This window comes from Scomber scombrus, chromosome 8 (assembly GCF_963691925.1).
Source record: "Scomber scombrus chromosome 8, fScoSco1.1, whole genome shotgun sequence".
NCBI lineage: Eukaryota > Metazoa > Chordata > Actinopteri > Scombriformes > Scombridae > Scomber > Scomber scombrus.
The window spans coordinates 22,835,577-22,861,185 of NC_084977.1; the positions used below are offsets into that span (position 1 = coordinate 22,835,577).

At 38.8% G+C, this 25,609-nt stretch overlaps 2 protein-coding genes across 4 annotated transcripts; one reads left to right on the plus strand and one right to left on the minus strand.

Moving 5' to 3' along the window:
• Positions 1–2,330: 2,330 nt before the first annotated feature.
• Positions 2,331–9,687, minus strand: babam1 (BRISC and BRCA1 A complex member 1). 3 transcript variants are annotated; one of them, XM_062424101.1, is made up of 9 exons: positions 9,562–9,687; positions 5,645–6,103; positions 5,487–5,545; positions 5,270–5,390; positions 4,263–4,341; positions 4,134–4,158; positions 3,914–4,043; positions 3,671–3,757; positions 2,331–3,503 (listed from the first exon to the last, which is right to left on the minus strand). In XM_062424101.1, the coding sequence occupies exons 2-9, from the start codon at positions 6,083–6,085 to the stop codon at positions 3,303–3,305; spliced, it is 1,143 nt and encodes a 380-aa protein (XP_062280085.1). In that variant the 5' UTR covers positions 6,086–6,103; positions 9,562–9,687; the 3' UTR covers positions 2,331–3,302. The 3 variants fall into 3 exon arrangements, with proteins under 3 accessions (XP_062280085.1, XP_062280086.1, XP_062280084.1); XM_062424102.1 differs by lacking the exon at positions 9,562–9,687 and adding an exon at positions 9,139–9,259; XM_062424100.1 differs by lacking the exon at positions 9,562–9,687 and adding an exon at positions 7,021–7,119.
• Positions 9,159–16,687, plus strand: ushbp1 (Usher syndrome 1C binding protein 1). Its single transcript, XM_062424099.1, has 13 exons — positions 9,159–9,380; positions 9,588–9,724; positions 10,023–10,186; positions 10,407–10,595; positions 10,959–11,218; positions 11,757–11,897; positions 12,095–12,183; positions 12,338–12,473; positions 12,770–13,004; positions 13,918–14,076; positions 14,853–14,950; positions 16,122–16,238; positions 16,329–16,687. Exons 1-13 carry the CDS (start codon positions 9,166–9,168, stop codon positions 16,492–16,494), a joined length of 2,106 nt encoding a protein of 701 aa, XP_062280083.1. The 5' UTR covers positions 9,159–9,165; the 3' UTR covers positions 16,495–16,687.
• The last annotated feature ends 8,922 nt before the right edge of the window (positions 16,688–25,609 follow it).

Here is a 25,609-nt window from a genome sequence, read left to right on the forward strand (position 1 = left end):
CCTCACCTCCCTCTCCTCTCCTCCCTCATTGACCTCTGTCACAGTTACAGCCTCCAGCAGCACCGCCGCTCAAACTGTCAAAATGTTCCAAGTAAATGGAAAACAATGGTTTGTTTGGAGTGGTGGGCTTCAGGGGAATAACTGTAGTTACACCTCAGTGTATGTGCTATATTAGTCATTAGACAAGATAATCACTTATCAGAAAGACATAGAAAGAAAACATATGTGATTAATGTGCTCTACGTATCACATAATAAAAATCAATATATAACAGTGAGCAGATTGACACATTTTATTATTTAGTCTAGACACAGAAGTGGAAGACGTACTTGTATTATTTACATCAGTAATGCCACAGTTTAAAAATACACCTCATGATAAAGTCTTGCATTCAAAATTGTTACTTAAATAAAAGTCCACACTAAATACTTCCAAGTATCAGAAGAACCTATGATGCACTATATTACTGAATTAATATTATGGATGCATGTAGCCGTGTTGTAGCCGGTCAAAATAGAGCAAATTTTAACTACTTTATACTGATACACTTTCAGCCAAGCCTTGATTACCAATTGAGCAACTGCTTCAGGGCTCCAGACCCCAAGCTGTGACATCTGTAGTTGCATGTAACTTGATTAACTGTAAATTTGTTATAAGTACAATATCAACCTAAGATGTGTCATGCATATTACCCAATCATGGTGACCCTGGTTTTGTGACTGTGTGTTTCAAAATCTGGTTTTAAAACGTACTTGTAGTTTATACCGTGTTCACATGGGGCAAAGTATCATAAAACGAAGGGGAGTGGGTAGAGCCCCAAAAACACACAGGACCCCTTAACAGGAGTTGGATATATGTTATAATACATCTTTTTTTCAATGATCGTTTGTTTTATGTATAAAATCTTGATCTGTAAGTAATTTTAACTGTAGTGGAGCAAGAAAATACAATTACGCTCTCTTAAATGAAGTGGAGCAGAAGTATAAAGTAGCATCAAATGTAAATACTCAAAGAAAAGTAGAAGTATCTTAAATAAAGTCTTTCAGTAAGTGTGCTCAGTTATTTTCCACCACGCTGAGCACATGATCTCAAGACACTAGGAAGAATCCGTCACCAGTGCAACAGATAGATAGATAGATAGATAGATAGATGGATAGATGGATAGATGGATAGATGGATAGATGGATAGATGGATAGATGGATAGATGGATAGATGGATAGATGGATAGATGGATAGATAGACAGATAGACAGATAGATAGATAAACAGATAGATAAAATGGTTTACTGTGTTCATCTATTCAATGGAGGAATGTGTATATATATATATATATATATATATATATATATATATATATATATATATATATATATATATATATATATATATATATATATATATATATATATATAGCTATGGCGGATTTACACAGAGTTCCTGATCACATTCCTCCATTGAATAGATGAACACAGTAAACCATGTAAGGAGAAAAAGCAGAGAATAACACACAAAACAAAAATGTCCACCATATCCTGTCCCAAGCAGGCACGGAAAGGAGTCATGGCAGTGGAGGAGTGAAAGAATGAAAACAATAGGGACCTGTCATTCTTCAGGGATGAGGGAATAACAAATTCTCCCCGCAGCTCAGACACAGCCCCCCCCCCCCAAAAAAAAAAAAAAAAACCCACCCCCGTGCTGTTATCTGCAAGTGATGACGTGGGGAACGCACAACTCTGCTGGGGAAGGGTGTGAAAGGGGAAAGGTCCTCTGGGCCCGGGTTTTTCCTGCTCCCCATTGTCTCCCTGACAACCTGTCCTCACCGGAAAAAAACTAATTTATGAAGGCGTGTAAGAGTGACAGAAAATGAGTGACTATCAGGAGGCAGGACAGACATCGGATCACCTTCTGAACAACAACAGGAAACCTAATGGTTAAAGACCAAGATAAAAACACTTCTTAAGATAAGTGACCAGACAAATTAATTATAAAGGAAAATATATCTTTACCATTGAAGTAATATTTGTGACACAGGCGGATAAGAGATAACATATACAATAACTGCTTAATCATGATGTCATTACAAGTTCAACAATATAAGGCTTCAGAGTAATGATATCAGTAGATTTTAGCAATACAGATAAACAAAATAAAGAACAAACAAACATTTGCTTTGAACATATAATGTAGTGCTTTTATAAATATGTAACTCCATTTCTTCGACAAGGTCTTTGAGCTCAGTATCTGCCTCATTTCCAGAGGAAATCTGCTGCCATCTCGTGACGAGAATGCATAAAGCACAGACACAAAATTCAACATATGACGATGAAAAATATGATTAAACATGCTTTTTTATGTCAAGAAACAGCTTCAGAAGGCTCATCTGTACAGTATGATTCAAGTGCAACTAGACTGGCAGTATGAAGGGCCTTTTTTCACAATTGAAGCATCAACACTACAGAGATAACTGTCAAAAGAAAAAAATTAATCAAATCAGGCCGCATCTGCATTAAGGTACATTCTGTCATTGTGTAATATACACAAGTGACAAATGAACAAATGAATAAACACAACCCTTTAAAAAATTAAAATTAAAAATTAAAATAGGCAACAAAGGTGGAAATTACCAACTAAAAAGGAAAGGCAATATTACAGAAAGTATGACCATTGTGATACAGTACATCATATTCCAGTTTGTTACTTCAAAGTCTAAATAATCCCACTATTGGAAAACAATCACGATTGCAATTTGTTTGCACTGTTTTCACCCTTTAAGACTTACATACACATCACTGTGGTCTGATCAGATCTGAAAGAAATTAGGGACTAATGTAAGCGTGTGTCATGCTGTTACTGTTACTTTTTTTTTTTTCCTCTTCATCTTCTTCTTCTCTACCATTGCTCAGGTCTCCGACATCTACTTCATTACCACACCCACAAGATTGTTCAGCATGGTGTTATCCATGTGCAAGAGTGATGTTATCCAGGTGATGTGTCACCAGGATATCCAATTTTACAGCTAACAATAAGATAATTAAATCATTATCTAAGCCTCAAACAATCAGTCTCTCAATCATTTTCTTGTTGAAACACAGTGATTGTGTTAATATCACCCTCTAAACCCTCTTGTTCCTTAAGAACATTGCTTGGTTTTTCCGAATATTCTGAAAACCAAGATTATTTTTGCTCCACAGCAAGTTAAGGGAAAAAAATAGATAAGTTGTACTTATGAAACCCCAGTCCTTTTCTGTTAAACTACAGTGTGCATTTCCCATAGAAGCAGGGTTTTTCGAGTGAGTCCAGTTCTAGACAGTAGCCTCAATGTCCTGGGGGTCTTCCCCCTCCAGGAGGCTGTAAGATGCATGGCTCTGGAAAGGTCTCTGTAAGGGGTGAGCCAAGAGTTTGGCCATGCAGTTGTGCAGCTCGATGGCGGGTCCATTCAGGGAAACCTCAAAGCGATAACACAGGCCCTTTGAGTCGAGGTTGCAGAAAGAGGTGTAGTTGTCCTAAAGACAGAAAAAAGACCACATAGTTTAAATGCAGCAGCAGGGACATATCCAGATTACATCATTGTGTGTTATATATAAATCCCCACTCTGCATGTTTAAGAGGATGGACAGTGGTGCTTGGATTAATTTAGGATCATCCTCGCTTCATCAGCTTCTCCACTCACCCTCCAGCTGGTCTCATCCCCCTGATCCTCCACACCGTTGTGCAGGTAAACAACGTCAAAGAAAAAGTACGGAGATTGAAGCATTTTCTGGAGCAAGACACAAGAACACGTAAGAATTCCACTTCAAAGTACTGTTACAACACTGATAAAAGCATCCGAGAACACACAAAAAGAAAACAAATCTTTCAGGATGGAAAAATGCACATAAATAAAGAAACAATGAGTGAGCCGCGTCATACTTACACTAACAGCCTCAGACGGGTTGAACTGTAGCTGTCCTGCCTGACGGCTATAGATGAGCACTGTCCGCACCACGTATGGAGGCGGGATGGTCTGAACATTCTCCATCGACGGCAGCTCGATCTTCTGACGACTGAAAAGAAGAAATAACCTCAGTTGGAAACCCTCCTTGTTATTGTCATGTTCTTTAAAGCAAACATGTTTGAAGCCAGACAGTACTTACATCACATTAAGAAGATCTTCCAGGTCTACAGAGGACAGTTAAGACTAAAACTTGAGAACTTATTGTATTATTCTATCACTTCATATTAGAGAATTTATTTTAATGGTTCAGTTCTGAATGAAAGGATACTGAAGGACTCGCACACATTAGTCTCCAGGTCATACAGACAGCTGCACAGCTCCCTGGGGTCAGACGTGAAGCCTGACAGCTGAGACACAAACACATGTGAATGAGAAGAAGTAAAAACGATAATATTCCAGCAAAGTGGAAAAACGTCTTGTGTAGACATGTTATTTGGTAGCTGTATATCAATGGTTCCCAAACTTTTTTAAACCATGGCACCCATTCAAAAGAAATTATATTACATTATATTAGGCTGTATTATATCATTATTTAGTTAAATAATATGACCTCACTCTCAATATAAGCTCACTCTCAATCACTCCCGAGTAAACGTCAACAAGTGCTGTACAGATTCACAGATAAATAATATGACTTAAAATAAACAACTGAATATGTTCGTATGTATTTCTTTCATTTTCTTCAGTTAAAATGAGCTCATATTTAAAGCCTCAGGCATTTTAATGGGACATGTGAGATGTTGATGTATAGAGAAAGAACATCCTGCAGGTGTGACTCCACTGTCAGGATGTCTCTTGTCTTGTTTTTATGTTTAGCAGCGATCAGAGAGCAACATAATATGTTTTGTCAGTCGGCTCAGATTCGTGTCTGTGTTGAGATCTGAGATGTTTCAGCATTTCTTTGAGCTCTGTTTACCGTCTCAATCTTTTTACTGCTGCTCTGACCTTCACTTTTTTCCTGACTGTTGAGCTCCTGCAAATCCCCCAAGCTGGAGAGTGTGTTGTGTTACTATGACAACAGGCAACAGTGGTTGTCATGTGAGCTGCGACTAAACTGAATTTTTAATATGGTGATTTAGATATTCATTGCTTATTTCTTCTGTTTTGATATATTTAAAAGACGTAACATAAAACACAGTGTAAATTGGCATGCAGCAAATTCACTGCAAATGTGCAGTACAAACTACATTTCTTCTTTGTCTTCTTCTTATCATCATTATTATTATTATTATCATTCTTATTCTTAAGAGCAGGTTAAAAGGCTCATTAACTCACCCACAGAGCGTCATCATTGACAACCACCAGGGCAAACTCATGGCGTTTGTCAATCTTGTGTTTAGTTCTGACAAACATCTCAATCATCTTCTGGGATATGTTCAGGGCATTTGTTTTAGACCTAAGTGGAAAGACAGTCAAATTAGGAAGCAATCACAAATATCACACAGAAGCACACTATCACTGGGGAATGAAGGTTCACTATACAGTAGCTTACCCATTAAAAGACTCCAACTTTGGTAAAGACATCTCTTCAGAAAGATCTAAGCAGATAATCTATTAGGGAGAAAGACAACAACCGAGCATTTAAACTTTGTAGTGAGAATAAGCCGTGATTTTCATGTGGAACTTATCAGAACTGTAATGTGAGCCTACCACTTTCTCTGGGCAGTTCACGCGGGGAACTTTGAGCTGGTACTCTGCTGGTTGGGGGACAGGGGTTGTCAGTGGGGGGGGCTGCTGTTGTGTGGGCTTTGGCCTCTCTTTGGCTGCAACAGCAGCAGTAGATAGCGGCATCGAGACACTGGCGGCAGCCGTCGCTGCTGCAGCAGCAGCAGCAGGTGCCGCAGTCTGAGCGGCCGCTGTGGAGACGGTCGTGGTGGTGGAACTCGGAGGACTATCACTGGTCGAAGCCTCGCCCTCCCCCTCAACACGACTGCCCACAGCGGGCTGAGATATGTTGGGATTACTGTTGCCTCCGAGGCTCCCAGTGCTGCTGCGACGGTCCTCTGCACCTTCAGGGTTGGAGCGTGTCCGTGGTCGCAACTCCACCAAACGCTCCTCTCCATCTGCTGGGCCAGGCTCAGGCGTCTCCATGGATACACAGGATTAGAGCTGCAATAATTTTTCGATTAATGTATTAGTCAACCAACAGAAAAATTAAATGGCAACATAATAATCATTTAAAGAAATTTTAAAGAAAAAATTGACTCATTCAAGCTTCCCAAATGTGAATATCTTCTGGTTGTCATGCTCCTCTATGAAAATATACTGACTATCTTTGGACTGTTGGTCAGACAACACAAGACATTTTGAAGAGTGACCAAAGACATTTTATGGATCGATGAATTAAGAAAATAGTTAGTTAGAGCTCTTCAAAGGATGTCAACGAAGTGGAAGTGATGAGTTTAGCAGGGTGGATAGATAGTTAAGCCATGCAGAGAAAGTTTATTAACACATTTTAAATCGTAACATATGTGATTACTTAGTGGTCGGCATCTACTGTCATCAATACCATTAAAATATAATGTGTGGTCTCATTTTTCCACCTGTCCCTCAAAATACACCTGCAACAACCACAAATTCAAGTCTACACATTCTAAAACATTTAATCCTCTTTCTGTGAAAAAATTTATTTTAAAGTTTATCTGAAGCTAATATGAAGCCTCAGCTGTCCAAATGAGTCAAATCAAGTAAATAACTTTATATGTTACAGTCTTTTTTTGTGCCCAAGTCCCTCTTTATGTTACTATACTTTCACGGCAGCTCAACAGGGAAACACATTAAAAGCACATTTGAAAGGCATCTTTAAATCACCAGTATGAACAGGAGGAATGATGACCGTGTAGATAACCTTTTCAGCGGACACTTTTTAACACTGTTTTAAGACAACTCCTCATCAGGCAGGTGTTTGATGACAGCGCAGTAACAAGCTGAGCTGTTAGCATTTAGCGTTTTTAGCATAAATTACACCAAAACAGACGAATAGTTACGAATTAAGTGTTTTATGTTTAAATAAAAGGTAGACTTACGTGATTTGTAGCTGCTATGCGTCTAGGATTGAAATATCGTAAAACTCATTGAAAGTTTGCAGGCTATTTAATCGAGGAGCTAACTTAGCGTTTGTTTTGAACAGGCTACTTCCTCACAGGAAATGATCAAACCCGGAACTACACAGTTTGGTGGCATTGTGGGTAATGGAGTTTATAGGGAATGAAACGTTTTCTTGTCAGTTTCTCAGTTTTTTCTCCTATTTTTGGAGATTTTAGTGGCAATTACAGTTGTACAAACGGCAGTAGTGGCTATAACAATTTGAGTAAATATGAAACACAAGGTAAGTAATGTATAATACTATGCATTTTGTGTATCAGGTCTATAGAAGTGATATATTTACATTTTGTCAGGTAGCAAATGATTGGCTACTGTACTGCATCTCCCAAAGTATTTCCTGATACATCCCGTTACCAGGATGAGAGAATCTGTATTGCTGTATATCATACTTACCAAAACTAGTAAAGGCCTTGTCAGTTGTAACTGTTTTTAATGCACAAATATGTAGCCTAGATGTGTAATGATACCAATATTCCTTCACTATTGAGTAAATTTGCTTCACTGTGTAGGTTTTACATTCATTACATATTGTAAATGTATTTCAATAAGTCAGATAAACTAAGCAAAAATCATATGTCATAGTCCAAATAGATTTTCACTTCATGCATTTTTAATTACATAACATCATTGAATCTTTTTTTCTTTTTCTATTTTTTTTTCTATCCAGAGGTCAAACTATTGGTCATAGTCTACTATTAAAAAAGCATGGAAGCTAACTTTGGACAAAACAGGAAAGGACACAAAGTGACAGGGAATGGGTGGGGATGGCTTTCTGAGTGTTTTCCACTGACTTCATTCATCACACTAAACACCCGTAGGAAGACATGCAGAGAGTAGACTGCAGCAGCAGCAGCTGACTAACTGTTGGAAAATATAATACCACAAAACAGAAGAAGCAAAGAAAACATCTCCTCAGTTTGTCAAATGTTTTGTAGGCAGTGAACGGCTACAACAGGAGTTACTGCAGTCATCGAGAGCTAAGTATGGAGGTAAGTCATGATCGAGAGGTTTAGTGTTTGTTTTGAAATCATGTGGCTTTACGTACGAGGTGTTTCATAACTTGGGTTAAGTTGACAAAGTCTCTGAGATTGTAATGGAGTCCAAATCATCCTTATTATTAAAAACGGTACGTTTGAACATGATCTTCAAACTGGATAATTACACAGAATTTATAGCTTCTCATTTTAAAGTCATAACTCTTTTGAACTTTGCAAATTAGCAGATGGACACATGATCTACAAACTGGATAATTACAGAGAATTTATAGCTTCTTGTTTTGAAGTCATGAATGTTTTGAACATTGTAAATTAGCCGATGGAGGTCTGATGAACAATGTTGCTCATTCAGTGCAGCATTCAGTTCACATCCTCCCATAAACTGAGACACTAAATTGCCAGTAGGTGTACCTTATGAGTGTTTATCTGGTGATCTACACAAGCTGTTTCTCTGCTTTTTTGCCCTGTGCATGTTTTTGGATAGCCTATCTGTTTCACTGATTAGAAAATGGTTTGGTATAATAGATCAATGGTTGGTTGGCTGGACTTGTTAGGAATAAGGAATTCTATGCATGTTGCCAACTATTGTATCCACAATATATGTTGAAATTCATGTGATTAAAAGGAAATTTTATCATTTTGGCATATTTTCTGGCACTTAATGTTGTTTATAGAAGAATAAAAGAGAGGCATTTGCTTCTAATTTCATGTTTAGGCATTTAGCTGACAATCTATATGTACAACAAAAGATGGTTTGGTCCACAAATATGTGCTAAGCAGGATGTTGGATCTCAGGATGTTTTAGTTTCCTCCTTTTCCGCTGCTCAAAACAATAGCCGCTAAACAGTACAAAAACTCCAGTTCAAGAGTATAAGAGATTTCATACATAGATACGAAGATATTGAGATATTATTTTTGCTAAATTTAATTACCAGTCATGTTTCACTGGAGAAGGATTATTCACAGACTGCAAATTTTTTGACACATATTTTAAAATAAGACATTTGCAACACTTTTTTAAAACATGACTAGAATAAGACCCACCAAGTTATTTTATAATCTGAATACATTATGGTTCTGCAGGATTCTGGCCTGATCAGATGTGACAGCCTGGATACTGGGTCGGTGTATGATGGGGAAGTGATGGCCCAGATCGACCACATGACCCTTGACCCTGAGGGTGAGCCTTCACCAGCAGAATTGGCTCAATGTGAGGCTGAAGTGGGCACCCTACTCAGCATCATCGCTGATCTGAACAAGAAGATGGGATCACTAAAAGCACCCAGGTAACTTTAGTGAAGTGTGATGAAACGTGTAGATTTCCTCTTGCAATTTTTAGCACTAATAAGATCCACAAAATTACTACAATGCATTTTGGTAGGAACATATATTTCTTCATGCATCAATCAATAAAATCCACATAGTTCAGCTTACAGCTTCTGTCACGATAAACACAGTGGCACTTACGTATGTTTGCTGCTGCTCTTCTACAGTGAACCAGGTGCTTTGAGACCACCACGACCATCCAGGCCTCTGGTTCCAGACCTGTTGTCCCACCAGCTGGTCAGAGGCAGCCCAGAAAGGATCACTGCCTCTGCTGCCACATCTAAACTTCCACTGACTGAGAAAGGTTTGTACAAGCACAGTGTAAACAGTCTGTTTGTTCAGCAGGCTGTGAATCCTGTGCACCTGCTGTATATCATTGACCTTTTCCTCACCAGACCAAGAGACAATGTTTTTTGTCTAAATAGGACAAATGCAAGACAAACATTGCACAACAATGCACAAGGAACATCAAAATAATTTATAAAAAACACAAAATGCTGAGAACAGTAAATCCATGTTACTTCTTTTTAAAGGAAAAGGCTGTAAACTGCCCCTCACTTTATCAAATATAATTCATTGCACCTTTAATTGTCTTCCCCTAGGGGGCAGTGGCGTAATCTGGACAAAACTCCAGGACACTTTATCATCAGTGGAGGACTCCATCAGCTGTAGGAGGTCCTGGGCTGCCCCCATCACAGCTTTTGACCAGGACAAGCAAAAGGAGCATCTGAGAGCAGCCCAGGAGAGCTGGGTGAAGGCCTCTCAGGTATTAAGACAGGAACAAATTAATTATGGGTTTTTTAAGTTATAACTACAAACCCCTTCAATAGTATCCTAGCAGCTTTCTGATATAAACCCCAAAGATGTCATACATTTTCTTCTTGGAAAAACAAGTATTGCTGTGTCTATTGAGGTTTTGGTTGATCGATTTGATGCTACAGCTTATTTTTATCAGCCCCTTCAGTAATTTGGGACTCTGATTGCAGATTTTGGAGGAGATGGAAAAAGAGTTTGGGATCTCGTGTCCTTCAGGTTTGACAAAGGACCAGCACCAAGATGAGATGCTGGATCAGGACAAGCATGTCTCTGCACCCAGAGGCAGCTTACAGAGTCACCAGGAGGAGCTGGAGAGAGCACAAAGCACCATCAGCCAGATGGAAGAGGAAAAAAACAAGGTAGGAGTCACTGCTCCTGCTTGAGTTTCTTCCTCTTGAGTAATTTATCATAACTAAAATGTCCTTAAATGCTGTGGAACTAATTTATGGAGCATTTATGAAGAAGACCAGATTTAATACTCTCTTAGTGGAATCGAAAACTGAGGAGGAGGCTCAGATCATAGTATGGTTTGAAATATACATCACTGTGGTTAATTTTGCATGTTATGTTACTCTTGCTCACAGTTTGCTGACTTAAATGTATCAATCTTAGATAGAACATCATATATTGTATGACTGTGGTAACTCAGTATGATTCTTGATTTTGAAACCTGAGTTTACACAGACAAGAATAAAAATGAAACCGTTCCTCATGTCTTTCAGGTGGTGGGTCACCACAGAGGCCGGAGGTCCGGCAGTCGCTCTCCCTCCTACAGGCCCTCAGGTGGTTCCACTGCAGGAGCTTTCAGTCCAGATTGGGCTTCTCCTCCCTTCCCTGGCTCTCCTTTAATCCTCAGGAGAGGAACCAGAGCTGTAGCACCTTTGTCTCCTGGTGGGGACAGCTCTCCACTGGGCTCTGTGAACTCAGGCAGTCCTTGTCCTAGTCCCATCAGCCTTGAGACTGAGATAGAGCGGCTCAACAGGTGAGACTGAGGAGCAACTCTGGTCACATTATTTAACTTTTTGAGCTGATATAGTTACCCTATATTTATATGTCAACTCAATTTATTTCCATTTTATGTATATTAGGACAAAGAAATAGAAATCACTTCACATACTGTAGAAGACTGGCTGAGAAGACCTGACAAAAAGCAACATTATTTTCAACATTCATTTCATGAATGAATCTCATTCGTCTTTGTAAGATTTATTATTTATACCATGATCAAGGTTCCCTTCAAGTTTGCAAGTTATTAAACTCTTGCTCTCTAATAGTTTTCACCTATTATGGCTACTTTGACCTTTGAGGATCCTCTAGGCAAAGTAGCACATGAAGGTTGTTTTTTAGGCCCAGCTTAATTTTCATTTGATCATGAAACTGGGGTTATTTGGCCCTGTCAGTTGTGATTATAGTCAATATTTAAATTGTTTCCTCCATAGAAGTTTCAAGCTGTATTCATAAAATCCTTTGTTTATAGTCTTTTGATCTCCCTCATCCTCCCCCCTCCCCCACTGTCCCAGGTACATCGAGAGGCTGAAGGCCAGGAATGAACGTCTGACTGCAGCTCTGGAGCGAAAGAAGGGAGAGACAGAGCAGATCAGTATCACACTAAACAGAGTGGAGGCTGACTGCTCTGCCCTGCAGATGGCTCTCCGATACTGGTACACGCATAAAACACACCAGTCACACAAGTACAAAGCCCTGTCGGCACACATATGCCTATTCTTTGTCAGCATTACAATGTTTTTTGACATGTGTCAAAATAATGAATGTGCACAGGTCAGCAATATAACTATATCAATGTGAGTTTTTCTCATCTTGCGTGCTCGCATTGTGTCTTCGTGGTTTTGATTGACAGTGAGGAGTGTGAAGAGGCCTACAGCGAGCTACTGTCACTTTATGATGCCAAGAAGCAGCAAAGCATTCCTCTGCAGACAGACTCAGCAGGTGTTTGAATACATCTTTTTAGCACTGCTTAGAACTCAGTGCACAAATTCACTTACATGTACAGTAGGTATGCATGTCACTCACAGACATACACGCACCCACACACACAAACACACAGACTCCAGTCAGGCTCACAGCTTTTTCCTCTCATCAGAGGCAGCCAGTGGCAGGCAGCAGCCTGGCAGTCCATCAGCTCAGCTCAGGAAAATGGGAACTGAAGAGCTGTCCACCTCCTTCTCAACAGCAGGGGTCACAGAGGAGACGGAAACACAGAGTCACACAGGGCAGAGGTGATGTTTTAAAGTTCCCTTTATGCAGTCAGGCAGTGTTAGAAAGGAAAATATGTGTCAGTGATGACAGCAGGTCAAACTGACAGACTGAAATTGCAAATGGAAAGAATCAAAGTTGACAGATATTGCATGGATATTTCTGTCCCACCAAGGATCAACATGGTATTCACTAAATGTTTCAAAATCTAAAGATGAATCAATGAAATTTACCAATCAATTTCACTAAATCTAATTCAAATATGGTGATTCCTTGGATTAAGTTTTTGTCAGGTGACTCACTACCTGTAACCCCACAGGACACCTGAACTGATGGAGCGAGAGGCTTTTCTCCGTCAGCAAATTGAGCGCCTTAAGAGGGACCGGGCCGCCATTTGCCTCTCTAAACCGGGCCCAGGAGCAGAGGGCAAAACGAGCCCTGACACTGGTAGCCCGGTTGGGACGAGAGGGGGACACATAACAAAGGATAACACAAGAGCACCTGAAACCAAGAAAGAGAAAGCGCCCCTGTTCTATGAACTCATCTCTGTCAGGGTAGGAGTTGTGTGTCTATTGTGTGTTGTGTTTATATGATGAAAAAAAAAAGCTTGAGTTTTAATACGTGTATGAGACACTGCTAGCAGGTCTTCACTTCATTTAGCTTTTCATTTTTTCTTTGTTTAACCAGAATTAAAGATTTGTTGAAATTGAAAACAGTTTTTCAAGAGAGACCTGGCAAAGAGGGCAGCATTAAAACATTATTACAGCCAGAAATACAAACGCCAGGCAGACAGATGTCAACTGGATTTAGTGTGTTTTCTTTATTTTGCAGCTGAATTCATTTTAAAGACCAGTCAATGACAAACAATTTATATTTAATTAAATTATAGTTTACCTTTGGGCAAAGACATGCAAGCAATACCCCCATGTTTTCAATCTTTATGCTAATCTAAGATAACTGTCTCCTGGTTGTACCTTAATTCAGACAAACATGAGTGGTATCGATCTTCTCATGTAATTATAAGCAAGTGGGGGAATTTTCCAAAACATCAAACTATTCCTTTAACAACTACCGCTCTGGAGACACCAAATATTTAAGGTTTAAGTTGTATACTCTGTTTTGCATTGTACTGGTATTTTACAAAAGGGTATTTTATTTGAAAATGACCTCAATGACTGAAAATATGAGGGTCTAATCTATCAATACATTACATACATGCTTATATTCATGTAACATTTATAGTAGGCTATAGTGGCTGTAAAGTTTTGCATAGTCCTCACGTTTCATTGGTGGAACAGTTGGTAAAAAGTAAAAACCTTAAAATTGCTCTGAATTATTAGTTTAAAAGCCCTGTGTTTAGCATGTTAAGATTTCTGGCTTTGGTGAATCCTATTAAATACAATTACAGAGACAATACAAATTTCCTGTATATTGTATTGTTTCCTGTGTTTAACTCTTTATGTTCAGGAGGAGATGTCAGATCTGCGAGCTCTTATCCGCCTCAAGGAGAAAGAGCTGAGGTGTCTGGAGTGGAGTTTAATGGCCCAGAAGACCCAAGAAGCAGCTGGAGTGTTCATCCCAGAAAACCTCAGAGAGGAGCTGGAGGATCGAAAGACTGAACAACAGGTAGGAATGACTCCTACAGCGGCAACACTGACATTTTTTTTTTTTTTTACATTTTCAAATAATTCAAAGTCAAGGTGAAATGAGCAAGAGGGAGCAGGACGTTGGTCTATTGTGACAGACCCGATTCAAATCTGGGTGTCCCACATGGGAAATCACACATCTACCAAAGCAGAATCCCTCCAGGCCAAGAGGGATATTTTGGTTCCACAAGGTCTACTGCTGGGCTGTCCTGTCGCCGCAGCACAGATTTATACCGCACCTCTGTCATTGTCAGAGGAGAAAGAAGTGACAGGAAACTACTTAACACAGTGTTCTGTATGACTAGAGCTGTATCCAGTGTCTCAGACGGGTCATGACGTGCGCTGCATTCGCCTTAAGTGAGTGTTGTCTTACTCCCCACTGATCCCCACTGAAGACATTATATTGTTACTGTTGCTAATTCGACCAAACTCAAAATGGCTTCCCATGAGGCTTAATGAATGTTATTCTGCTCTTTTCCAATCCAAATTTTCCCCCAAAAAAATTCTACTTCATAAAAGTTATTTTTGGCTTTTCTTTAATCTTTGCTTTGCTTTGTTGTAAAATATTCATTTAATCAGGTTCAAATCAAACAATTAAAGGTTCTTTAAGGTATCTCAACTTCAGAGGGTTGGAAGCTGAAAAGGTTAGGACTTGAGATTACGGTGAATACAGTTTATAAACTAGAAAAACTAGAAAGGGAAGAGGTGTTTTTTGGGCATCTTTAAAAACCATCCTAATTGAATGTGGTGTTTCAGAGGCACTGTGAGAATGCAGCTGAACTTTACAGTGACAGAGACATCACCGGTCCTCGGGGCAGACCCATTCTCAAAGAGCTGCAGGCTGTCCTGCAAAGGTGAGACGTTGTCTTTTCCTCATAAAAGGAAACCGTTCATGTTTCATATATTTAATCATTTACAGGAAGTGCTTCTGTGTTCTTTAAAGCATGGTGCCGACACTACACAGATTAGGAGCAGTTTCTCTTTCTCTAAAGGACGAGTTCACAATTTTTCAAGTATTTCTTATAACAATAGTCAGGTACCCAAATTAACATAAATAGGGGTTTCTTGTGAAAATTATTCCTCTTTTTTATACTTACAATTAGATGATTACAGTCCTCCTTATGTGCAACAATGTATTTAAAAGTGTATCTGAAGCTATTATTAAGCTTCAGCCGTCCATATGAGTCAAATCAAGTAGATATCCTTCAACAATACAGTCTTTTTAGTGCTTAAGTTTGTCTTTTTGTTACTATACTTCCACTGCAGCTCAACAGGAAAAACACTGTCGGTTTTTATGCTAAAAATACTGTAAATCTGCTATATGTCCACCTGCTCTGATTGTTGAAGCCTCATATTAGCTTCAGATAAACCTTTAAATACATTATTGCTCAAAATCACGCATGGACACACTGCAGATTTTGTCCCCCAGCACTTACATTGAAAGTACATTTGAAGAAGATCTTTTAATAGCCAATATGAACAGAAGAAATGATTACAGCAAGGGGGGAAAAACTGTTGTTTTAAGATTGTGAACCTGTCTCTTTAGAAACTTTGTATAAAAGCATCTATCATCTATCTTATATGCTGACATCTTAACAAGAGATGAAAGTAATTTTTCCTGTGATAACAAGTTAGCTGATGGATGTCAGTGAAGGAAGTGTATCCATCTGGCATCTGTTCCTTGGTTTTCATGTGTTGCTAAGTTACAGTATCAGCAAAAATTCAGACTTTTAACATGAAAGACTTCTAGTTTTTTCCAATCAGCTGCTTCAGAGAGCATCTTTGTGTCCTGACCTTGAGTAATGCATACTCCTAATACTCCAGCACATCACTGCTGTTAACACTCTAGATCACATTTGCACTGAAGTGAAGGGAACATAATAAAAGGCATTCATGATTCTCATATATGAGTTATGTGAGGAAACATCTTTAGTTTCTTAAACAAAATTAATAGCCAGACACAATTTTCCTCCTTCTGTTTCAGCTGATCCTACAGTTTTGTTTTGCATTTTTGTCTTGTTTTAGGGAACAAGCCCTGAAGAAGAGACTGGCTTTAGTCCATGACTCGTTGAACACAGCTCTCACAGACGGCAACAGGAAGGACAATGAAGAGCAGATTGCTCGGCTCACACAAGCTCACAAGTACTGATTTGTCTTTGTCTGCATCCCCAACTGAAGCTACGTCAGTTTTGTCATTTCAAACTGAATCTTGTTGGGTGTCTTTCATTTCAGTAAGGCCTTGAGCTCGTACCGGCACATTCGCAGGAAGTACCGGGAGCACGTGTGGAGGCTGGAGCAGAAAGTGGCAGCCATGATGGAGAGTCAACACAGCCAGAGTGGAGCACCGAAGGCTGCAGGGGAAGCCTTGGAGTGGAGGAGGGAAGAGACTGTTCTGTGATCCACTGACTCTTCAAACAGAGAATCAGTCATCCTCATATCCAAATGTTATCCACGTTTACTAGAATGTACAAATCTGCTGTATGTATTTTTATATATTCGAAGTCCTTGCACCATGCAGATATAAGTCTCATCACTGCTGTATTCTGTTTTTTAATTAAATACTTGTATTACAGATAGTTTTCTGGCCTTGTAAAAACATATTGATCAATCTATGTGTCTGTCCATTCATTATTGACACCCACAGCTTTCTTTCAAGTATTTGTTAGCTCATGAGAGCTATTTATGGAATATGTAAGAAAGAAGAACGTGGGAAGCGTCATTTCTGCTTTTTCAACCTTTGTGAGAGCTGCCAATAAACTGAACAGGATTCCAAAGCTTAACTTGTTTAAAAGTAACTCACAAAGTAAATCACAAGACACATTCCTTATTTCAGAGAAACAGCTGTCATGCAGTCATGAATGTATAAGGCTGATTCAAGGACTGAACCCACCAAGGACCTCAGGAGTCAGGACTGACCTCGAGAGTGCACATGTCCCTTTTCCCATATGAGCTGACTCTATAAAGCCACTCCCGGCCGTGCTGTCGTGACAATGCTCCAAAAAAGGGGGATGGGGCGCGAGACAATGGCTGATGTGCACACAAAATGTATGGCCAGCCGGTTTGTCTTCTTTTCATGTTTATAGTTAGGTCCATCTTCTTTTTCTTCTCTAATTTTCACTTCTGGTAAAGGATCAGTTCAACCAAATGACAGAAACATATTTTCTCACTTCTGATGGCATCTATCTGTGCAGATAGTTTTGGTTTAGACATATCTACATCTTAAATTTCTGCCTCCACCACAATACACTGGTTGACTTGTTCCTACATTATAATGAACATGGGCACTGTAAGTTATTTTGAGTCTTCAAATTGTATTGTGCTGTAAATATGATCTAGTACACCAAATGTGCACTCATTTGAGTGCTAGGGAATACACTGTCCCACTGTGTTAGTAAATTACATTAAAAAGTTTAAATTTAATATTTGTGACCCGTTTTTAAAGATTTATAACTTTATTGGAAACAAATGGTCTTGACTGAGTTCCATAGACGGAGTAGGGAAGTCAGAAAGTATTAAAAATGACATGTTGGAGGCTCTATGGTGACCTGGGGGCAAATTATATTCAGGTTTTATGGAGTTGAACTGAAGTGAAGCCTTGCTGGGACAATGTAAATGCAACCACAAAACAGATTACGTTATATGCAATTGCAACATTGAGGAGGCTAATTATTAACATGAAACAAGATGCTTAATAAGTAATGTAACTGTTTCAATATGGAATATCACAAAACTAGGATCTATATAGATGTCTGAGTACTGTACTGAAAAAATTTGACATGTTATGCTGCATTGGTGCTATTGTCACAAGTTGTTGTTCACATTAGAATAATATCAATATCATACTATTTCCTTTAAATGTTGTTGCATCATCATGAACTAAATTCATTTCCAATTGATTTTACTGGAAAGATGACGACATCTCAGAAAACATTTTTTGAAATATTTGCAAATAAAACCAAATCATCAGCATATATACCGAAAGAGGTGAGAGAGAACATTTGTAATCTGGGTGCACTGACGTGTTAAAACAAATTATCTCTCCCTTCATTACTCTCTTTTTTCCTCTCACTCATTCTCACTCCATTGCTCTGCCTTCATGTCCTCTTCCTCCATCTTCTCCTCTCACTCATCTCTCAGTCATCTCCACACCCAGCCCACCCCCCCTCCAGCCGACCCTGTGCCCTGACCTTCCCAAACCGGTCAGCTGCAGCTGTGACCGGCGGTCAGGAGGTTAAGGCAAAGGTTGAGTGTCACACCCACAGGGTCACAGTGATGCCTGGCTGTTGTTTTAGCTTGTGAATGGAGGGTTCAGAGTGCCAGACGAGGTGGCAAGCCCCTGACGCCCTGACTCTTGCCTGAGCTTGCCCTTTCCCGGGCAAAGGTCAGCCGAGAGGGCTTGCCCTTCCCGCTCCCCCCATACCTCCAGGTCACCATCGCTATTGTGGTAATAGCTACTATTAGAGCAGATGATACAATTATCATTCCATTTTGTGTTTCTTCTCTCTAAGATCTATGCTGAGCTCCTGAGTTCATCAAAGCATTTTTAAACTACATGATCGTTGTAACCTCTGGGTGACTTTTGCATCAAAGAGGCCACATGATAACAAAAAGGTATTTGCCTTTTATCATGAATGGCTCAATATATGTGCATCCATATTATTCTTACAGCCTCAGGTTCGTGGTCGTATGATCACAACTCATGATTTGAGAGAACTCACCAGTGGCGAAAAAAGTATTCAATTCAATTTGGTTCAATTCAATATAACTTTATTTATCCCTGTGCTAGCCACCCAGATCAACAGATTAGATCAACACATTTGATAAGAACGAAAGAATAAATAATGTTAAACAAAGTTAAACACGAAGGTGTCAGCTGTATTTATACCAAATACCTGGATTAGTATTAGTATTAGTATTTTCAAAGGATAAAGTAGCAATACCACATTTAAAAAAATACTTAATTACAGGTAAAAGTGCTGAATATAGGAATATGATGAACGTGTGTGTGTGTGTGTGTGTGTGTGTGTGTGTGTGTGTGTGTGTGTGTGTGTGTGTATGTGTGTGTGTGTGTGTGTGTGTGTGTGTGTGTGTGTGTGTGTGTGTGTGTGTGTGTGTGTGTGTGTGTGTGTGTGATCTTATATCATACTCAATTCATTTAATGAAATAAAAGTATTAATTTGACAAAAAATGCTCCTGTGAGTGTTTTACTATTGTATATTATATTATAGGATCATTATTATTACAAATGCATTAATGTGTAAGTAACATTTTTGTTGTTTGTAGTTGGTCAGAGGACATTTCATTCAGCTGTATTAAAATTGTACTTTATATATACTGTTTGATAGTTTAATCTGTAACAATACATCAGATTTTGTTTCCAGTTTTGTGTGTAAAATTGTATTTTTGTAAAGAAACCTGTAGCTGTCAGATAAATATAGTGAAGTAGAAGTATAGCATAAACATGAAATACTCAAGAGAAGTAACTGTACTTAAAATTGTACAAAAGCATTATTAGAGTGACTGTAACACATTGCTGCACTAGCTTTTAAACAAACATACTTCAAATGTTCCATGCTGAGTTGATAAAACTTTGCTTTAACCTTGATCCAGCATGAAACATCTAATCTAATCTTGCTCATGATAAAGTTATTGTGGTCTGTGATGAAATATGCATTGAAATACAGTTTTGTAAGGTGCACTAATGAACAAGTGAGATAAGAAAGTCAAACACAGCGCATGAGAACAGACTGCTTGTGGTATTTAAATTGGCATTTTTGAAGAGTATAACGTAAAAGCTGCAACAATCTCATCTGTTAACATTTAAGCAGCACATATCTGTATACATTTCTACCCCCACATGTATCCTCCAGCCTGTGGGTAGGGGAGTTTTTCAGTGCCTGGGAAAAATACTCAAACCATTATTAGACAACGACAGAGGCTGTCAATCAGTGTGGGGGTGGATGCAATCACACACACATGCAGGGGGGGCGGCAGTGACCCAGGGGTTTTAGGTCAACTCATTTACTTTCTGCGTCCGTTCCTCGTTTTAATAAGTTGTCCCTCTGTAAGCTGTATAAAGAGATCACAGCCTGTGCCTTCCTCCCTGCACCCTTTCTTTCTCAAAGCCATTAGCTCACCTGTCACAACCACTCCATAGCCCCGCTCATCTCCTCCTCCTCTCTGTATCTCTCTATTCTCTGCTCCATGCTGTGGGATGCTGCCAGGCTGACCTGACACCTCTCTCCTGAGCTCTCTGACACCAGTCGGCCCATGGAGAGGTCAGGAGGATGTGGTGTTATTGGCATGGAGAGCCGCGAAAGAGGTTTGACCTCAATCAAATGGCGTATCACAGCCTCATTGTGCTTTCACCCACTCAGATAATGGCAGCAAATATCCCACACCAACACGACACCTCACTATCAACACCAGATAAAGAGTAAAGCCTTGTTGCACATGATCATTGTCTGGTAAATCTGTCCAATAGTGATTTTCACACTTAAGCTGTAATCAAAGGATGGAAGCTTCAGTAGGTTGAGAGAGTTAATGGCTGGAGTTTATCAATTTAAAAACACACATGAATCCAACAAAATAACACCTTCCTGTAATAATATGTGTAGTTCTTGTAACATTGATACTGTGACGCCTTCAACCAGGAAAAATTAACTTGCTGTAGCCTACATTGCTAGATAACATTCAGACTGCTGACAAATTAAAGAAAAAACTGAATAAATAAGTGGAGAAATTTATCGAACGCAGATTCTTACATAAAGGGTTGGGGTTGCTGAATAGTTTAATGAAAATGAAATGATGTGAATCATATTCAATCACCAATCATCAACATTGTCACCCATCTGTAAAATGACATAAAGATAAAACAGCTTGGAGATTGTCACTACTCCGATTATGCCACTCTCACAACACTTAACAATATTATTAACCTTTTGGGTTTACTTTTTGTGCATTTGATGCTTTTATTAGTGAGTCTGAGAGTAAAGGGGAGAGAGAGATGGGGAATGACAAGCTATAAAGGTCCCCAGGCAGACCTGAATGAGGGATGTTGGGGTTTTTCAGCACCTTAAAGGGGACGTATCGTGCACATTACCAGGTCTATATTTATATTCTAGGTCTATTGAAATAACTTTGCATGATTTACAGTTCAGAACACTCTTTATTTATCTTATTGGCTCTCAGTTTAGTCTCTGTCTGAAACAGGTAATTATAGCTCCTGTCTCTGTAAGGCCCCCCTCCCGATGAGCGCACTCTGATCTGACTGTATAGCTTCCAAAGGCTACGTAAACAGTTGTAGTTGGATTTCAAGGTATCACTGCAAATTAAAAGCTCAGAGCAGGTTAAAGATTGAGCTTTTGACTTTGACTTAATGTTTACCTCAAGTTTTGGAACTTTGACAATGTCTAACATGGACATTCAACATCATAACAGTATAAAAATGACCAAAAAACCCAAAACAGCATGAAATATCCCCTTTAAAACAGCACCTGAAACTTCTAGAAAAAAAACATTTTTTTCCTTCCATTCTTTGCAGTATTGAAACTTGAAGTTTACATGAGATTGAGATTTGTTTTATAACTGCAATAAATGTAATATAACTAACAAAAATTTAAGAAAGTGTGATATTCTCAATGTTGGATTAACTATATCAAACATATTTAAATCTCGGATTTCAAGCTAACTTTCACATTTACCTCTTATTTAATGTAAAGTTTATGTAATTTGTTAGTAAATTAACTACGACATTTCCCTATTTAACTCAACTTCCTGAATTAAAATCTCTTAGATAATTAAGGAAAGAAACAGTCCAAGTATTATTTAGTGCTATTTAGATCAGTGTCAAGACCAACATAAACTTTCAGAACAGATGAGTTAATGAGGTCACAGATTACAGCAATAAGGTGTTTAGAGGGGAAAGAAGGCAGGGGGAGTGGCCTCGGCCTAATCCTGTTATAGCATTTGAGTCATCTTCACTGAGCTGATTAGGTTAATTTTCTGTCATCCTAAGCACCTTAGGTGACCTATAAGCAATGTCTGGCCGGTAGCAGAGGGCACAATCAGGGAGCAACAGATTGGATGCAGATTTACACGAGATTGAAGTTGATGATCGGGAACATGATCAAATTGTTGTGGCTGCAGAGAGTGTTAGGTTAATGCCCTGTCTGAAAATGTCCGGATCCTTAGGTGATGGAAACAAAGAAGTTCATCTTTCAAATGGATGATTCACTGAAAGCATATTGACAACCTGTCAATGGTAATCGTTTTAAATATAAAGCAAAACATTAAGCTAAATAGTTGTCTCACCTTATCCTCTTCAACCCCACAGATCTTTATTTTAAATTGATGTGGTAAATATTCAACGATAACAACAACACAAAACATAAAATCATGACCTTTATGGCTTTCAATACAAAACATTTTGTGCACAAATGTGCACATTCAATGTTCTGGTGCAGCCATAAATAATAACATCTGGATTTGAATGTTAAAGATTGGCAGCTTGGCGTCTCCTTGGACAAAAGGTCAGAATATACAACTGAAGTGTGTTGAATTTTGAATAGTGTTAGACAGTAAACAAGCATGTGCTGCCTGATGTTTGATGCAGATCACAGTTGACAACAACATCGTTTTTATAATTAATGTTCATTATAGGAAAAAAGCATGCATTTCTAAAAGAAGTGCATCCCCACCAGCAATATATTGTAACCCAATCAGATCAGAATAGGCCATTCTTAAGTGTAACATTGACAAATAATTAAACTGTACTGATCAATATTTTTAAAGTAACTATGGGTGACATGACTACATATGCCTGCAATGATGAAACTGTAAATACAACAATTTGTGGTTTTTCAGACTGTTGACAACTGCTACATGTTGTAACTATTTCAGCAATTGGCTGCTGTGTTCATGTAGCTCCTGAAATCCCAAAATGCGGATGTTTGTGTTTATGTCTTTGTATGGATTAAACGAAAGACATAAAACCTGTTTATGAGTGAGCTTTCTAAATTTTTTGGTAGTTGTGTTTTTAGCTAGACTAGCTGTTTCCCCTCTTCCTGTTTCAAGTCTTTATGCTATGCTAAGCTAATACTTCACGCTTCATACAAAATGTGAAACTATTCCTTTGAATGAGATATAACATCAGAAAAGACAGGCACATAATATTTACATCCTAAAGTAACCGAATGGGTGTTGGAAAATGATTACACTTTGAAGGTAGTGAGAAAATAAAACAGGAACATAACATCAGGGTTCAGGCAGTTCAGTCACAGCAAAGCCAAGGTTTGTTTTCTATCTCAGTTTTACATCAGTGACATTAAATATTGTGTCCTAAATTCAAAGCAGACACATGGAGAAAAAGCAGCACTGCAATTACATAGTAAATAGATCTATTGACTCCTCTACAAACAATGGGTTGATACCTTGTTCACAGCGACCATGAGATAGCTGATTTGAATGGCAACAACTCACACCAAATGGGAAGTTTCCCACCACCTCCAGCAGGTCCTGGGCAGGCAGGACGGTAAATATTGATTGGACACTGCGTGTTGCTCTGGAGTCACCCCAGCAGATGTTTTTCTTTGGCAGGTTCCACTGCCCTGTTTATTTTAAATTGCTCCGTCATTCGCTCGAGGTCAAAGGCCTGAGGAGGATGGAGAGAGTGTTGTGAGAGGGGGAGAGAGAGCATGAGGGCAAATGAGAGAGAGAGAGAGAGGACAGGATGACTTTTCCTCTGGTCTCTGGGCCAAAGGGCAGTGGGGCTAATGAGGAAGGAGCATGGAGTCATGTGCTGCTTGTTCACCCAGGGTTACTCCTCAGAGTTAAAGTTTAACCACAGTTTTCAAATTCCTTTGCTCCACCTTCCTTTATCTAATGCAGTTAACACACTTCCAGACTAATATTCAGTCTACGATTGAGCCTCAAACTAAGGACAAATCAAAAGAGTTGTATTAGTTTTATATTTTTACACTATTTATCTTTCTTTAAAAACTGCTTGAATTGCACTCTTGCAGAAGGGTATATATCAGAATTGGGAGAATTATTAGTTTCCGTGTCATTTGAATATCATGTTTTATTAAACTAACAGAAGCCTCTTCTTCTCAGGTGAGGAGATGATATATAGTTCAGACAGTAAGCACATTCAATTTTAAATAAAATGATGGATACTACATTAAAGTGCCATGTCTCAGCTTTAATTTGAGTAGGTTTTCCTTAGTATTGAAAGAACTGTGTGTGGTGTATAACCCTTTTAACACAAAACAGTTTAGGAGTAGAAGTTGAAATGACTATAAGTAGAAATGTCAATGTCATCACGACGCAGCAGGTCTTTTAGCCCACAGGGTTTCAACTGGTAAAACCTGTATGTACATATTTTGAAAGTCGACTATGTCTGTGTCTGTGTGATCTTATAATATATCATAATCTGAAAGGTTTCCATTATCTACAGAAGCTTTTCACACAGCATGTGGAAAAAATGTGCTCGCCATTGTAAACTTAAATTTAGCTAGCTATATACTTGTGTTTCCTCCATCACACCATGCAATGATCAAGACCACAGTTGCTTACATTTTTACAAACATAAACTCTAAGAGGAGATCCAAAAGTTTCCCAAAAAAAACAATATATGTCAGAGCGTGTTTGAGGAAATTATGATGCGCAAGACCTTTTATTTCCATTTCATGTGAAGATGCATTCAGATTGAAACGTTTTGTGTAAGCATCATATACAGTGGCTCCAAAACAGCACTAGAAAAAAAAAATAAAACATTTAAATAAACATGGACTGAAATTTTAAGGGGGAAATGAGAATTAAATTGGACATGTGTATTCATATGGATGTAAACAGTGTGTGCAGTGTTCAGGTGAGTGCGCTGAAGGTTTGGCTGCTACACGCGGATGGTTGTGGACTCCTGACTGAGTTGAGAATGCAGAGACCCCACAACAGTCGACTTCATGCTGAGAGCAACTGCATTCCTGAGCTGCAGTTCAAAGAGCAAAGAACACACACACACCGAGAAACACACACACACACTACCACATACACGCAAACATTCCCAGTTACATACCACATATGTACTTACGCACATGGGCACATAACGCTCTGCAAAAAAAACGACAAACACACATTCAAACACATGCAGTGACACTTTTGTAGCTGTTACAACACATATACAAAAATCTCAGGCTGTATTGTGTTTTTCCTTCAGACACAAATAAGTTGTTTGTGCAAACATGAACTCCCGTTTTAATCTCACGCAAAAAACCTGCAGAGAATCCAGGTGACGAGAACATGATAGGACAGAAAGGTCAACAGTCCGACCTCCTCAGAGAAAGATGATCTTCTACCATAATGCACTTATTATGACAGTAAACTGCAGATTTTTTTATTATGGCACATTGATAGCACAGAATTATTCTGCTATTTGTAATGAACAGGATTATTTGCTATAGTATTCTTCCACAAAAAAGACCTTAGTACCTTTAGGTACAACCTAACATTGTATA

Bases quoted from the DNA above. Each gene is read 5' to 3' on its own strand.
- ushbp1 (XM_062424099.1), top strand. From the start codon at position 9,166: ATGGTTCTGCAGGATTCTGGCCTGATCAGATGTGACAGCCTGGATACT. The intron at 12,474-12,769 runs GTGATGTTTTAA...GTAACCCCACAG, and splicing joins CAGAGTCACACAGGGCAGAG to GACACCTGAACTGATGGAGC. The intron at 16,239-16,328 runs GTACTGATTTGT...CTTTCATTTCAG, and splicing joins CGGCTCACACAAGCTCACAA to TAAGGCCTTGAGCTCGTACC.
- babam1 (XM_062424101.1), bottom strand. From the start codon at position 6,085: ATGGAGACGCCTGAGCCTGGCCCAGCAGATGGAGAGGAGCGTTTGGTG. The intron at 5,391-5,486 runs GTAAGCTACTGT...CTTTCCACTTAG, and splicing joins AAGTTGGAGTCTTTTAATGG to GTCTAAAACAAATGCCCTGA. The intron at 3,504-3,670 runs GTGAGTGGAGAA...TTCTGTCTTTAG, and splicing joins GGGATGAGACCAGCTGGAGG to GACAACTACACCTCTTTCTG.